At 45.5% G+C, this 15,629-nt stretch overlaps 3 protein-coding genes across 7 annotated transcripts in view; 1 reads left to right on the forward strand and 2 right to left on the reverse strand.

Moving 5' to 3' along the window:
* Positions 1-4,294, reverse strand: part of abhd12 (abhydrolase domain containing 12, lysophospholipase) — a 14,199-nt gene extending 9,905 nt beyond the window's left edge. Inside the window, exons 1-2 of the mRNA XM_070915764.1 lie at positions 4,247-4,294; positions 2,747-2,921 (exon numbers count right to left, since the gene is read on the reverse strand). Of these exons, the coding sequence (XP_070771865.1) occupies positions 2,747-2,919 (173 nt within the window). The 5' untranslated portion in view covers positions 2,920-2,921; positions 4,247-4,294. The remainder of the gene's footprint in view (positions 1-2,746; positions 2,922-4,246) is intronic.
* On the forward strand, positions 2,795-8,236 carry gins1 (GINS complex subunit 1 (Psf1 homolog)). Of its 5 annotated transcripts, none has more exons than XM_070915767.1 (7): positions 2,795-2,897; positions 5,140-5,204; positions 6,423-6,521; positions 6,593-6,683; positions 7,072-7,188; positions 7,670-7,744; positions 8,011-8,236. In XM_070915767.1, exons 2-7 carry the CDS (start codon positions 5,170-5,172, stop codon positions 8,077-8,079), a joined length of 486 nt encoding a protein of 161 aa, XP_070771868.1. In that variant the 5' UTR covers positions 2,795-2,897; positions 5,140-5,169; the 3' UTR covers positions 8,080-8,236. The 5 variants fall into 5 exon arrangements, with proteins under 5 accessions (XP_070771868.1, XP_070771866.1, XP_070771869.1 ...); XM_070915765.1 differs by lacking the exon at positions 2,795-2,897 and adding an exon at positions 4,448-4,590; XM_070915768.1 differs by lacking the exons at positions 2,795-2,897; positions 7,072-7,188 and adding an exon at positions 4,448-4,590.
* Positions 8,237-9,735: 1,499 nt separating this feature from the next.
* The window catches only part of ninl (ninein-like), a 29,023-nt gene continuing 23,129 nt past the window's right edge, over positions 9,736-15,629 (reverse strand). Inside the window, exons 20-30 of the mRNA XM_070915759.1 lie at positions 14,071-14,175; positions 13,202-13,271; positions 12,955-13,122; positions 12,639-12,755; positions 12,134-12,247; positions 11,901-12,047; positions 11,468-11,617; positions 11,257-11,370; positions 10,956-11,165; positions 10,301-10,414; positions 9,736-10,214 (exon numbers count right to left, since the gene is read on the reverse strand). Coding sequence (XP_070771860.1) covers positions 10,023-10,214; positions 10,301-10,414; positions 10,956-11,165; positions 11,257-11,370; positions 11,468-11,617; positions 11,901-12,047; positions 12,134-12,247; positions 12,639-12,755; positions 12,955-13,122; positions 13,202-13,271; positions 14,071-14,175 — 1,501 coding nt within the window. The 3' untranslated portion in view covers positions 9,736-10,022. The remainder of the gene's footprint in view (positions 10,215-10,300; positions 10,415-10,955; positions 11,166-11,256; positions 11,371-11,467; positions 11,618-11,900; positions 12,048-12,133; positions 12,248-12,638; positions 12,756-12,954; positions 13,123-13,201; positions 13,272-14,070; positions 14,176-15,629) is intronic.

Consider the following 15,629-nt stretch of genomic DNA (forward strand, 5'->3'; position numbering starts at 1 on the left):
AATGGTGTTAGTGTTTAAGCAGCTGACTGATGACCTGGATCATTTTCTGAAGTTCGATCTGAAACGTTGAAACAATACGACAGAATAAACGATCTGGTCCACATGACGGAGGAGATTTAAACCTGCAACAAGCTCAGCTGCTGCTGATTCGCTCTAACTGCCACACAGAAAAGAAAAACCTTCAACATGCAGGTCGGCTTAGACATTTTGGTGTCCGAGGGGGTTTAAAGGAGCTCTTAAAGACTCTTTACAGCCGGCAGCGCTGCTCCCCCCTCGACGCTCCGACATGCTCTCTGTTTGAAGCACGCCGAGTCACAGGAACCTTCTTCTCTTTCCATCACCTCATCATGAAAATCAGTGATGAGGTCTGCAGACACGGATCAGGTCTGCTCTGCTAAACCTACAGTATCTACTCCACCACATCTCAGAGGGAAATATTGTACTTTTTACTTCACTACATTTGTCTGATAACTAAAGTTACGTTACAGACTCAGATTAATAAAACAATATATTATTAACAAATGATTTATGATGTATTATTACAGATTAAACTAGAATATAAAGTCATTAACATGAGCTCCACCATCAGCAGCTGCATCATTAAAGTGATGAACACATTAATGCCTCAACAACTATAATCCAATAATATAAGATATATTATTCTACATGATGAGTACTTCTACTTTTGGTACTTTAAGTATATTTTGATGTTAATACAGAGTATTTTTACACTGTGTTATTGTGGTACTTAATTAAAGAGTACTTCTGGCTGTCTGTAGTGCCGACCTCCTTTAACGAGGTGAACTCCTAAATTAGATCCGTCATGTGACAGGAAGTGACTCTGCGTTTTCAGAAGTTAAAGTAAAGAGGAGAACTTCAGAGAGACAGGAAGTGACCTCGCTTACAACATTATCGGCCGTCACTTCTTTCAAATTTCAGACTGAAAGAAGAAGTCAGTCTGAGTCAGCGTCTAACAGCGATGTGTTGTTGATCTCCTTGTCATTAAAGCAGCAGTGAATCTTCTTCTTTCTTCTTCTTCAATCAGTTTGTTTTCAGATTTCCTCCTGTTTGTTGAGGAAATGACTGAGCCGATTTATGTTTTCAGTAGGAACCAATGAGCTGTGAGCTGAGAGCCACAGACAGGAAGTGAGACAGGACTGAGAAACGGACTGACACATTAAGAAGAATATAGGCTAAAAGTACTAATACCACAATGTATAAATACTCAGTTACAGTAAAAGTAAAAGTGCATTGAAAATGTTACTTCAGTGAAAGAGGGGAGAGACAGACAGGTGAGAAGAGAGAGAGACAGGTGAGGGGAGAGAGACGGACCTCAAACATCGATTTCTTTTCAGATTTCTTTACAGATTTCTTACGTCCGGATGATTTTAGACTCGGCTGTGAGAGCATGGACGTGTTGGACGTGTTGGACGTCCGTCTCAGCCTCTATTTCCCTGCTGATGTTGAACAGAGAGCAGGACGAGCAGAGTGCACTGCAGTGTCCTCCATCAGCAGGTTGACCTGATCGTCCAGGTTGACCTCCTGTTGGTGTGTAAGCTGCTATGCTAAGCTAATGAGGATTAGACAGAAGAAGAAGAGTGAAGCTGACAGGACACGCGGCAGCAGGAGGACACAGGACAGATCTGGGTCAGTTTACAAAACAGAGACACCTCAGTAACATGTTCAGCAGAACTACGGAGAGCAAAGTGGGCCAAAGTTGAAGCAGGAAGTGTCTCTGCAGAGTCAGTTCAGTAAACTGGGTTAAACTGGGTCTGACCTCTCGTGTTGCCTTCAAGGACTCCAGAGTCACCAGATATCAACAACAAAGGATGAGAACAAAATAATAATAAGAAAAAACTTTTAATATCTCAAATCAGATATTCTCGTCTTCAGCAGGTTTGTCTCTCGTCACCTGATCTCTGTCCCTGCTAACGACATACTAATCATGGTCATGGTTTACATACGTCACCATGTTATACTGAGATAACGCACGTGAGACATCAAAATGCTTTTCTCAACATTTAATACCTGTTTTTTGTTTCCCTGAGATCTCTCTGGAGCTGCGTCCCCACAGCACACATTTATTTATATATTTGCATCTTTTTCCTCTTAGTTTCAGACTAAAAGAAGTCTCCAAGTCCCCAAAACTGAGCTTCTCCTAAACGAGAGTTTAAATCTTGGACCTTTGCTCAGTGAGCGTTGAGGACTAAAGTAATGAAGATAACACAGCAGAGCTACACACTGAGACCATCACTGACACAAACACCTGCTCAGGTGACCTGCTGGTGTCCCTGTGCCGGTCTGAGGGGGGTCATAGAGGACCTGCAGCTTCCAGTCTGAGCAGCTCCTCAATGTCAGTGAAACCAGTCAGACCAGTCGGTTCAGAATCTGACAGACGGTGCGACAATATTATATTTTAAATTTTATTATAACATTACATTTTATTGTGCCATTATCTAAGTAATTCATGTTTATCATTTATGCTTTTTAAAAATATATCTAAATGATTTTCTTTTTTTAATTCACTTTATTTAATTCTTGAGTTGTTTAATGTTTGATTGTTTACATGAGTATAACTGGATAAATCTAGTGGAATAACTGAACACACATCAGACACCTGCAGGAGGAAACTAATGTTTCATCATGTTGTTCTGTTATTTCAACAGAAAAAGGAAAATAGACAAATAGACAGACAGACCGACCGGCAGTCCAGGTCCTAACACACCTGTCCCGGTCCTGGTCTTACCTCCTGAACGGTTTCCCCATGCTCCCCTCCTCTCCCGGGCCCTGCCGGCCGCCCGCTGCGGGCCCCGCTGCTCCGCCGCCGGGACGCTGCTTCAGGTCCGGGTCGCTGTCCAGCAGAGAGCCGGTGGTCCCGCTGTCATGCTCCGCAGTCAGTGAGTTATTCCGCTTTCGCATCACTGGAAACGTTAAATAAACAGATGTTAAACGGAGGAAAACCGACTGAATGACGAGCCGCTGGTGCGGGCCTGTCAGTGGGGAGGAGGCCGTTAGTTGACCGGGCGATGGAGCAGTGAGAGCCGGTGAGGACGGAGCTCAGTCCCCGCTGTGCCTCGAGCTCTCTGCCTGAACTGAGATCCGCAGAGAGCCGCTGAGCACTCGAGCTGCCGCAGCCAATCAGAGGACCGAAACACAACCACGTGCTCTCACTGTGCTGCGTCCACGGCCCCGGGGGAGGGTCGGAGCAACGACTACCAAAACAAAACCGGTTTATGAAAATTGGAAAAAAAAGTAACTAACACATGGTGCCTTCACATGCACCTCGTAAACTTAAAACTCTCGATCAGGTGCATTTTGGGGATAAATAACGAAAGAAAGAACCAGAGAATAGAAGGAATCAATTAACATCATGATATATAAGTAGCGGACAACTGATCTAACTCACATAAAAAAGTAATTCATAACTAGTAGGGACGCACCGATCTGACTTTTCCTCTTCCGATGCCAGTTACCTCAACTCAGGGTATCTGAGTACTGGTCCGATACCAGTGCTCACTTTTCCCCCAGATGGTGGAAGAAGTACTCAAACCCTTTACTGAAGTAAAAGTATAAGTAACTCAATGTAAAAAGACTACATTACAAGTAAAAATCCTGCAAAGTATCACCAGCAACATGTAATTAATAGAAATGCAAAATGGCTCCTCCCAAAGTAATTGCTGTGGTGCAAAAAAACTAAATTAGTACAAAGAGTTCGCCATGACTGATGTTTCTGGATTAGTATTACTGCTGTAGATGTTTCAGGTTGAGCTCATGTGAACTACTTTATATTCTGTTGGCTAGTTTCATCTGCAGCCATGCATCATATTCTATACTATATTCATATTCTATTTGATTATGAGTAGTAATTTTTGTTGAACTCAAAACACAAAATGTCCCAGAAATAGATATTCACCATTTCACAGCCACAATCCTTTCCCAAGTAACGTGAATGCAGCATAGAGCAGAACGATGGAGTTAGCAGCGAAGCTAATCTGCTTCAACGAACAGCGACACAAATAAACTACGATATCCCACTTTTTCTACAGTTTAATAAGAACACAGAGGCGGCGACACTTTCGTGTCAGCCTCTGGTGGTTCTCTGCTGTCAGTGAAAGCTGTCGGACGGGTTTATTTTTAACCGGCTGCTGCGCTGTTCGCTAACCGGAAGTCGGACTGCGTGTGTTACAGCGGTAAACCGCGCGTTTCCGCTGACAGCTAACAAAACAAATAAAACACACGTCCTTACCTCTCAGTCTGGTGGGAATAAAGCGGCTTTACAGCATGACTGTTCTAAATAAAGCGTTAACTGTATTCGGCAGCGGCAGCTCACTTCGCTGGTGTGATGTTTGTCCCAACGCGGCATCCGGAGCGTTACGTCATCTTTTCACGTGATCATAACAGGACGCACTGATTTTGCCGCGAAACTGAACTGACGTACACAGCGAGAGTCGGAAGTTTTTACTGTTGAATGAAGACTAAATTTATTATTTAGTGTTTGTGTTTAACGGTGTCGGGATGTTCTGTGAGAAAGCCATCGAGTTAATCAGAGAACTTCACCGGATGAGCGACGGACAGCTGCCCGCTTTTAACGTGAGTAACGTTAACGTTAAGCCTCCGGTACACTTTCAACATTATCGGTTGTTCAGAATCGGCGATCTCCGTTTAAAAATGGAACATTTTTCTTGCTGATCAAAAGATACACAGACGTCTTAGAAATGTTTAAAATGGATATTTAGAAAACGTTGGCACGCTGTCACGTTTCGGCACAAACCCAAAACACCAAACCGTTATAACAGTGAAACAACTGAGCACAACAAGGCGAAACAGAACAACCTAAAAACCGCAATATTCTTCCACATTTAACGCTGTCCGGTGGTGGATCATATACTGAGAGTGCCGAACCATCCAACTGCTGTTAATGTTACGGTACATGTGTCGGGTCATGGACTTGGTCGGTAACTCACAGCAATGATAAAACTGGCAGAGTTTGGAATTAACAAAAATAATTTTGGCTGAACAACTTTTAAAACTCTTTTTAATTAAAAGATCGGCAGGACCTGATGCATCAGGTTATAGTGGACTCTGCAGAATCCGGTTCATCTTGGTTGTGTGAAGTCTGATTTCCTGGCTTGGTTTTAGGAGGACGGACTCCGGCAGGTTCTGCAGGAGATGGAAGCTCTTTATGAACAGAACCAGACTGATGTGTGAGTCCGGAGAAACATATTTAAACCTGATATTAGCTGAATAGTATTCAGACATCTGTCTGTCTCTCCCTCTCTCTGCTTGTTTTGTCTGCCTGCCTGTCTCTCCCTCTCTCTGCTTGTCTGTCTGTCTGCCTGCCTGTCGCTCTCTCTGCTTGTCTGTCTCTCTATCCGTCTCACTCTCTCTCTCTCCGCCTGTCTCACTCTGTCTCTCTATGCTTGTCTGTCAGCCTGCCTGTCTCTCTCCCTGTCTTACTCTGTCTCTCTCTCTCTCCGCCTGTCTCGCTCTGTCTCTCTCTCTCTCCGCCTGTCTCACTCTGTCTCTCTCTCTCTATGCTTACTGTCTGTCTGCCTGCCTGTCTCTCTCTCCCTGTCTCACTCTGTCTCTCTCTCTCTGCCTGTCTCACTATGTCTCTCTCTCTCTCTCTCTCTCTCCGCCTGTCTCAGACAAGCATAGAGAGAGAGACAGTGAGACAGGGAGAGCGAGACAGGCAGGCAGACACTGTCTCTCTCTCTATGCTTGTCTGTCTGTCTGTCTGCCTGCCTGTCTCTCCACCTGTCTCACTCTCTCTCTCCGCCTCTCACTCTGTCTCTCTCTCTCTATGCTTGTCTGTCTGTCTGCCTGCCTGTCTCACTCTCTCTCCGCCTGTCTCACTCTGTCTCTCTCTCCGCCTGTCTCACTCTGTCTCTCTCTCTATGCTTGTCTGTCTGTCTGCCTGCCTGTCTCTCTCACTGTCTCTCCACCTGTCTCACTCTCTCTCTCCGCCTGTCTCACTCTCTCTCTCTATGCTTGTCTGTCTGTCTGTCTCACTCTCTCCACCTGTCTCACTCTCTCTCTCTCTACCTATGCTTGTCTGTCTGTCTCCCTGCCTGTCTCACTCTCTCCGCCTGTCTCACTCTGTCTCTCTCTCTATGCTTGTCTGTCTGTCTGTCTGCCTGCCTGTCTCACTCTGTCACTCTCTCTCCGCCTGTCTCACTCTGTCTCTCTCTCCGCCTGTCTCACTCTGTCTCTCTCTCTATGCTTGTCTGTCTGTCTGCCTGCCTGTCTCTCTCACTGTCTCTCCACCTGTCTCACTCTCTCTCTCCGCCTGTCTCACTCTCTCTCTCTCTATGCTTGTCTGTCTGTCTGCCTGCCTGTCTCACTCTCTCTCCGCCTGTCTCACTCTGTCTCTCTCTCTCTATGCTTGTCTGTCTTCCTGACTGCCTGTCTGTGTGTTTCAGTAACGAGGCGAAGGCTGACGGTCGAGCCGAGTTGATTCCCTCCATTAAACTGCGTCACTGCTGCCTGCTGAGGAACCAGCGCTGCCTCACCGCCTACCTGTAAGCACCTGTTCACCTGTACGTCATGTGACATCAGTCTGTCGTTTGATTGGTTCTTGTCGTCCCGTCAGCTACGACCGCCTGCTGAGGATCAGAGCTCTGCGTTGGGAGTACGGCAGCGTGCTGCCCGCTAACGTCCGCTTCCACATGTGTGCAGAGGAGGTGAGTGTGACATCACTTCCTGTTGACTCATATTTACTGGACACAAAGGATACACGATACTTTCTATACTAATACACACAAACAGTATCATTACATCATCATACTTACTATCATACTATCTTACAGTACATGGTGTCATGTTACAGCACATGTACTTCATCTGAGACAGTACTGCAGTATTACTTCAAGCACAACACTGCTCGTGGGTACTGTGTATTTATACTGCCAACAACATACAATAGATGTTGAATGGGTACTAGTACTGTATAAAGTACGAGAAGTGGGCAGTTATATACAGTTTATACAGCGTGCAGGTGATACGTACATGTTAAAGCACAGTGTGTATTTTAAACTGAATATATAGTATGATGAGTGTGTGTGTGTTCAGGTGCAGTGGTTCACTCAGTATAAAAAGTCTCTGGCCTCCTTCATGCGGTCTCTGGGGGGCGGGGAGGGTCTGGACATCACTCAGGACATGAAGCCTCCAAAGAGTCTTTATATCGAAGTGAGTACAGATTATTATTATTATTATTATTATTGTTATATTTCTGTCATCTTCTGTTCATAAACCTGCTGCAGCTTCACCTCCAAACATCTGTGATGGAAACTTGAATGATGGGAAATGTAGTAACAGACTCTGTCTGACTCCTCATTTTGTCAATGGAACTAATTATAGAGCTGCCAGGAATCACGAGACAATCACTCCACATATTATCATAGAACAGTTCAAGGTTGTTGATGTATTTCTGCTCGATTTTGTTCAGTGTTTTTCTCCAATAGAAAGCAAAGAAAAACAAAAAACACTAACATTGATGTCGACATTTTGTTCTTTTGCTCCAAAAATTCTGTTTATTTCTCTTCTGCTACTGACACAAGGTTTCGTCTCATTGTTCCGTCAATAGTTGTGAACATACTGTATGTACTTGTACACATATACCTCCAGCAGCAGTTTGATCACATGATGCTGACACCATGATGTTTTCCAGGTGAGGTGTTTAAAGGACCACGGCGAGTTTGAGATCGATGATGGAACCGTGATCCTGCTGAAGAAGAACAGTCAGGTCAGAACAGGAAGCTGCTTCTTCTTCTACTGCTGTCAAGTCGGTTTTAGACGAAGGCTGAATCCAAAAGTGTCCAAGAACATAGAACATATAAATCTATAAAACAAGTATGATGAGACTTGACTTGTAGTAGAAACAATATTTAACATTAAAGAATAATGCAGATATGTTAGTCTTTAAATGTCACACTTCGTGTCCTGTTGATTCAGCCACACAGGACGCACAGCAGGAAGTCGTCGTCTTAACGTCCGTCTCTCTGTCCACAGCACTTCCTGCCTAGGTGGAAATGTGAGCAGCTGATTCGTCAGGGCGTCCTGGAGCATGTCATGTCCTGATGTCGGAGGAGGGATTTATCCGATCACTGATCGATGGGGCAAAATGTTTGATTTTACTTTAAACTCTGCCTGGAATCTCCAGAAGCTCCAAAGTCTTTATTCCCGTTCAGTTTGGAAACTATGTTCTGATGGAAAAATAAAAGATTTCTTTTCCAAATGTTTTAAGTCAAGTTCTTCTTCATCGTCTGTCTGTGGAGGCAGAGGGTGGCTGGAAGGAGCAGAGTCTTAGAAACTACTGAGCACTTCATAGTAGATATTAAATACTACTACTACTACTACTACTACTACTACTACTAAGTGCTGACTCGTCCCGATCAGCTGGCACAGACTGTTTTAAAGGCTTGAAATAAAAAGCAGTTTCAGCTCAACAACACCGTGTGATAAAAACAGATAATTTAATGTGGTTTATGTTACATTATCTTACATGGAGGTCAGAACAGAAAGGGGACGTCTGTCCCACACTTTGGTCCACAGACAGGTGTGATTTGGTTTGTGTACCTGAACAGGAAGGAGAGTAAATCAGAGCAGGAGGTCTCACTCAGAGGGAGAAACTACAGACCGAGACAGAAGCCAGGATCCAGAACATGTGATCAGGACAGCAGCTGCCTGCAGACACTAAAACTGACTGACAAAAATAAGTCACTGACATTAAAAATAACAATAAAAATGTATAAAACAAAGTAACATAATACCCTCATGGCTGAAATACTTCAGACTAGTGCCGTCCTGCTTTACACAGGAGTGTGTGTGTGGTCAGACTGGTTTTAAACAAAAAGTTCAGTTTCTGTAAAGCAGCTTCAGGGAGGAGAACAGAAACATTCACCTGTTGAATAGATGTTGTTACAGGTGAGGCTGGTGATGACTCATCTAACAGGCCACGTCCACACACTGACACACCTGTGAGTCAAACTAACATCAACGTCTCACCTGGTCACTGTCTCTGGTTATTTATTTCACAATGAGATTATTTCCTACCATCGAAATAGAATTCACCATAATTTAAATGTAGTTTGGTGGAAATCACAACATGATGCTGCTGGTAGTGAGGCTTGTTAGGATTTTGAAATCATCGGTGCAAAGGCACAGGAAACTACAAAGGCCCCAGAAACAAATGTTGTACAAACAAATGTAAAAATCTGAGCCACATTTTAGGGAAAGTTTTGAAGTAAATCTGCATCCGGCAGATAAAAAGAGGAATTATCCATTTCTTAATGAAATGCTGCATTTCATCATTTAGAAATTGTCACATCAGCTAACAGAATACTACAATAAGCTGCATGTTGGATCGTTTTATCTCAACATCCATCTGCCGGCATGAAGTGTAACCTCACATATAAATTACGCACACATTAATTCTCTGCTCTGATTGGCTGACAGGTACCAGGTCTGTGAACATTTAGAGGGTGAGGCCTTTAGATATATAGATGTAGCTCAAACGACTGTTCACTGGACGTCTGCAGATCCTCACATGACAGAGTCAGGTGACCTTTTTCCCAGCAGACACTGTAACACTTTGTCAGGTACAGGTGTTACTAACAACATTAACGATGGCTCTGGTCCCAGTAAACCAGTGAGCCAGCGTGAACCAGACCAGGACCCTGAAACTGAAGTCAGGTTTGTAATGAGGTCACTTTGTCTAATTTGATGTGACACGTTCTGGACCTCACTTCAGCAGGTAATCCAGTGGCCCGGTGTGTTTCAGACAGGTAGACGGTGAGCAGGTAGCGTCTGTTTGACTCCACACGTCTTTTCTTTGCAGTTATTTGACGGAGGATTTTCTTCTCTTTTGATGGAGCTAGGCTAATACTTCCCCCCTGCTTCCAGTCTTTGTGCTAAGCTAGGCTAAAGCCACCCTGGACACCCATGTTGAAGTTGCTTTAGTGAAACTGATGTCAGAGCAGCCGAAGTTGCGTCACAGTTCTGAGGTGTGTTTGGTTCAGCAGCTACGTGGCGAGCGACGCGGGGACGATCTCTCTTAGCAGTTTGTTGAGCGCGCCGACTTTCTCCTCCAACAGGAAGTTCTTCTTCTCTGCGTTTTTCTGCCGCTGCTCGGTGACCTGCAGAGCTTTCATCAGCTGAGAGTTCTCCACGTACAGATCCTTCAGCAACATGCTGGACTTTGTGTTCTTCGCCAGCTGCAGACGAGACGAACACATCAAGACGAGGAAGAGGATGGACAAAAGTATGTGGACAGTACGTGAGAACCTGTTTGAAGACTGACCTGGTCTTTGAGCTGCTGGACTTTCTCCTGCAGGACCATCCGGACTGCCTTCAGTTTGGTCTCCAGCTCCTCCATCCTCTGCTGCAGGGCCGACATCGCCTTCTCGTACTGATCCTGAACACAACACACACACACTCAGACACTGACATGTACGAGCCGACATCAAAGTGTTCACGCTGACCTCACAGATGGAAAGTAGCCAAGTACATTTACAAAGTACATGTAGTACTTTCTGCTACTTTATACTTTCACTGCTCCACATTTATCTGACAGCTTTAGTTACAGATTCAGATTAATAATACAAAATATTATCAACTAATAAATGATGATGTACTATTATTAAGATTAAAGTAGAACATGTAACAGCAGAACATGAATATGTCATTAAAATGAGCTCCACCAGATGTGATGAACACATTCATCAATAATCATAATCAATATAATGTGCATATAAGTATATTTTCATGCAAATACTTTTGTACTTGGTAAAGTTTTGAAAGCAAGACAGAGTATGAACACTGTGGTATTACTACTTCTACTGAAGTAAAGATCAGAGCACTTCCTCCTCCAGCTCAACATGTGACGGAAGTTAAAATGTGAAATCAAAGAGCGGAGAGCCACAGAGCCCCGTGACCTTTGACCTTGGCGTGTTTACCTGCTTCATGCTGATCTGGGAGCTGCTCTGTTGTGCCTGAAGCCTCAGCGTCTCCTCCAGCTGCTGACTCCTCCGCTGCTCCTCCACCACCCGGGCCCGCAGCAGCTCCACCTGCTCCCTGCAGCCGTCTCCCGCTCGCTCCTGCAGCTCCTGCAGCTGCCTCACGTGCTGCGCCTGAAGCAGACCGAGCGCCGTGTCGGCCCGCACCGCCTGCAGACAGGGTGACGTGGTCTGAACATGAGACTCTGATTTCAGGGGTTAGTACAGATCATCGGGTCATTCTGTGAGCTGTAGTCCTGACCTGGTCCTGAGCCTGCGTCCTCCCCGTTGCCATCTCGTTCAGTTTGGTCTTCAGGTCCTGCTGCTCCTGGGTCAGTTTCTGGACCTCCAGACCCTGGACCTGCAGCTCGGACAGCTGAGAAACACCAAGCAGTCAGCTTCATCACTCAGATCACCGTTTGTGTGAGCAGATATCTGGGATCATGTTTACACCAAGTTCAGGTGTCTGGTACCTCGTGTTGGAGCTCCTGGTTCTGGACTCTCAGTTTGTGGGTCTCCTCCTGCAGAGAGATGGAGGCCTGCTCCTCCTGCTCCTCCAGAGCCTGACGGAGCTCCTCTTTCTCCCTCATCAGCTTCCCGAAGCTGGTCTCCAACTCCTCCACCTGAAAACCACAAGACAGGAAGGGGAGGACATTTTAAAGAGGGAGGAGCCCCCCCCAGACACACAGTGATGATGATGATGACGAGGATGATGATATCATTATCATTATTATTATTATTATGAGCTGTTGGTGAAACCGATTGTTTCTAAAGTTCCCGTCATGCGTTTCTTTAAATGAATGAATTGAAGCTGATCTTAGATCATTGTGTCGACACACAGTGGAAGACATGGAGGAGGATGATGAGGATGATGATTTCCTGGTGATTTGTGTCTTCAGTACCGACCTTGCTCCGAGCGTCCTGCAGCTTGCTCTGCTGGTCGGTCACTTCCTGGGCGTGGCCGAGTTTCTCCTGACTGACGGCGTGGAGCTGAGAGCGCAGCAGCTCGGCCTCCGACTCCAGAGAGAGCGCCGCCTGCTGCAGCTTCTCCACCTGATGGAGACAAAATGACACTCAGCGGTGAGGAGACGCTTCCTGTCTAAGCAGGTCCTGTGCTTTTATTTTGGTGGTGTGGTGACCTTGTTGTTTCGGTCGTTGGCTTCTCTCAGCAGTTTGGCCTTGTCCTCCTCCAACCACTGCAGCTTCAGGGTCACACCGCTGAGCTCCGCCTCCAGCTCCGGCAGACGACCCAGCTGAGGAAATTAAAGGACATTAAATCTCTGTGCTGCCCACGTACCGAAACACATATCATATAAAGTGAGCTGACTGAAGGTCGTAGGGTCTGTATGGTCCATAATCTCAACTCAGGGTCCATTTAGTGGATCTTCAAACCACATCTCACAGTCATGTGGTGACACGTGTGGCAGTCCACTGATGAAGACAGTGAAATGCAGTTTAAAGCTCTGAAAACAATTTGAGTTGAGATTATTTTGGCTCACACACATATAGCAAATAGTTCCAGGACCTAAGGAGCCATAGGAACTAAACCAGGAACTAAAAGTCCCCGTTGCGCCACATCTGGAGACCTGTGACGACCAGGTGAATTAGAAGATGGATCCAATAAAAGATGGCCGTTTGAGGAACCTTCTGCTTGTAGGAGCTGAGCTCTCTGTCCAGCAGCTGTCTCTCGTGCGTCCAGACCGCCTGCTGCTGCAGCTTCTCTCTCTGCTGCTGCAGCGCCGCATCCTGCAGCTGCCGCACCTGAAACCACAACAACAGCTGAAACATATTCTGACAACATGTTTGGATCCTTGTCAGAACAACACGCCCTCTTTGAATACGTTCTTCAAAATCACGTTATGATCTGCAGAACATGAACTTGTATCTAAATCACAACACCGTCAGAGAGACACGATGAAAGACGAGGAGGAAAGAGAAAGGAAAAGTTCACTTTGCTCACCGAAGCTCCCTCGTCCTCCTGCTCCTTGGAGACCATCGCCAGGCGCTCTTGCAGCATCCGGACCGACTCCTGATCTCCACGGAGACGGGCACTCAGCTCTGCGTTGTCGTTACTGAGCTGCAGGTTTCTGCTGCTCAGGTCCAGAACCTCCTCGCGATATCTGGAGTTCTGCAGACACATGGAGGAGGAACGTTGAACACTTTCCCTTTGTCTTCACCTCAGGACAGACCTACAGACGGTTCATCACCTCTCTGTGCAGCCTTTCCTCTTCTTCTCTGCTCCTCTCGTGTTCCTTCTCCACCTCCTCCAGTCTCCTCCTGACAGGAAGCAGCAGAGCTCAGGTTCATTTACTGTATCTCTGGATTCATCGGCATGGCTGTTTCATTCAAACATAACATTTTGATGAAGATTCTTTATCTTTAGCTATAGTTTGCTTGTCTGGTGGGTTTTTGTATCTCAGCTTATGACTCACATGTTGATCCTCTCACTACATTTAAACACAGAGCTAAACATCAGTTTTAAGAGACGCTTCCTGCTGTTCTGAAGAGATTTCCAGAATCCTCAAAGACTCTTCTGATCACCTGATGAAAAAAATATTCGGCTTAAACAAATAATGACTCGTTTTCAAAGCTGCAGATCTTATTCCTTTATCCAACCAGCAGACAGACTGTAGCTTATAGACACATGTATTCTTGCTCAATTTACACAATGTGAACCTAAATGATAACGTTTTCATAGCCGCTAAATTTCATAAAATTTTTATATACATAATGTGTTTACATTTTTGGGGTGTATTTAAATAGAGCGAGGAGATACGTCACAGCTCCTGGGCAGCCAAATGGTTACAGTGCACCCTGACCCTCAGACTGTGTCAATAAAGAAAAGTATCTGAATGTACAATAGTACTGCTCAGCCACGTGGTGTTGCTCCCTGTGAGTGACTTACTGCTACTGTTCTTTTAAAAACATCGGAAAATGCAAGTAGATAAAAAAGGATGGCAAAAAAGGTACTGGACCAGAACTGAACTGGACGCCTCCTGTTCCTCAAGCTGAAGGCTCAGAGATCACAACAGGCCGACAAATAAAAGACGTGCTCACTGAAAAAGTGTTTTCTCACCTCTTCTTGGCCACATCGTCCTCCAGCTGCTGGACTTCCTGCCGAAGGACGCTAAGTCGCTCCAGAAGAGCCCCGTTCTCTGATCGAACCTCCTCCAGCTGAGTCCTGCAGCCCACAAACAACACAAGTCAGCAACAAACTGAAACTAAGACTTACTGACCTCAACAGCTTCAATCAGCTGAGTGATCGACGGGAATTAAAATCATTCTCTGCGAAGGGTTTCTGAAATATGATGAAATGACCTGATTTCATGGTTGAAATGAATGAGTAATTATGTTGATTTGAATGTGTAGATTTCCTCCAACTAACTGAAGGTCTCAGTCTGCTTCAAACAAAGAGCTCATAAGATTGTCTAACAGTGTCTGAAACTGTGGAAATCCATTTCTATGCAGACGACACTCAGATCTATGTTCCCTTCCTGGCAGTCGAGATCTCATCGTCTCCTCAGACTGTTTATCATTGATTCTCGACTGTCTGACAACGTTCTCCATCTAAACAAATATAAAAACAGAAATCGTGATCATTGGGCTAAAAAAAAGAAAATATATATCTTACTTCTTAACTTAACTTCTAACTTTCACCTGAACTGACACTTCACTCAGCGCTTTCACTTACATTGAAATTAATGTTTCAACTGCACATTTTCTTCTGAACGTTTTGCCTTTTCTAGTTGTCACGTTACAGTTCACTTGAAGCAAACTGAGGCCTTAAAGCTGGACTTTGTTCATCTTGAGTTGGTACTAAAATGAATTTAAACTTTAACACTGAGAGAAAACAGAAAAACAAGTGATGCCAGACAGCAGCACAGAAACGTAGAGTTATTGCAGTGATGAACAGTCTGTCATGCATTTGTCATTCGGTTAGAGATGAAGTGAAGAGTTAAAGCATTCCAGACAGAGCGGTCTGCCGCGGTGCATTGTGGGAGACAAACTGATCAGCGGTTCATTCCGTTGGCAGAGTTTCTACCTGAGGAAACCAGTGAACGTCTGTCAGGTGATCGATGCAATTAGTCATTCTCAGAGTTTAAAGCACGGCGGCAGATGGAGGTTAGTCATCATTCGGACCAGGTTTTGGATCTCTGAGTCAGTCTCACGCTCCACAAACCTGTGTGGACTGGCTGGGTCCATCACCTCCTCCAGAGCCAGGACCAACTTCTCCAGCTCCATCAGCTGCTGCGTTGTCCTCTTCTTCTCTTGTTTAAAGTCTTCCTTTGCCATCCTCAGCTGGTTCTGGGAGTCCTGCAGGACCTGCTGCAGCTGGAGGACTTGTTGTCTGGCCAGGCCCAGCTCTCGGTGCTTTGCTTCCAGCCAGTTGGTCAGCTGCTGAACGTCGCTGTGATGCGTCTCAGAGGAGGCCTTGGCTTGCCGTAAGAGATTAGCGCCGTCCTCCACCTCGGCCCGAAGCCGATCCACCTCACTTGTCCTGGAGTTAAGCTGCCTCCTGAGGTCCAGGACCAGGTCTGCAGTTCCGTTGAGCTGGGAGCTGAGCTCTCTGAGATGGTCTCTGAGGGTGGAGATCTCCTCCTCCATCTCTACGATCTGGGTGGAGAGCTGGTCAGC

The sequence above is a fragment of the Enoplosus armatus genome, chromosome 12 (genome assembly GCF_043641665.1).
Source record: "Enoplosus armatus isolate fEnoArm2 chromosome 12, fEnoArm2.hap1, whole genome shotgun sequence".
Lineage (NCBI taxonomy): Eukaryota > Metazoa > Chordata > Actinopteri > Centrarchiformes > Enoplosidae > Enoplosus > Enoplosus armatus.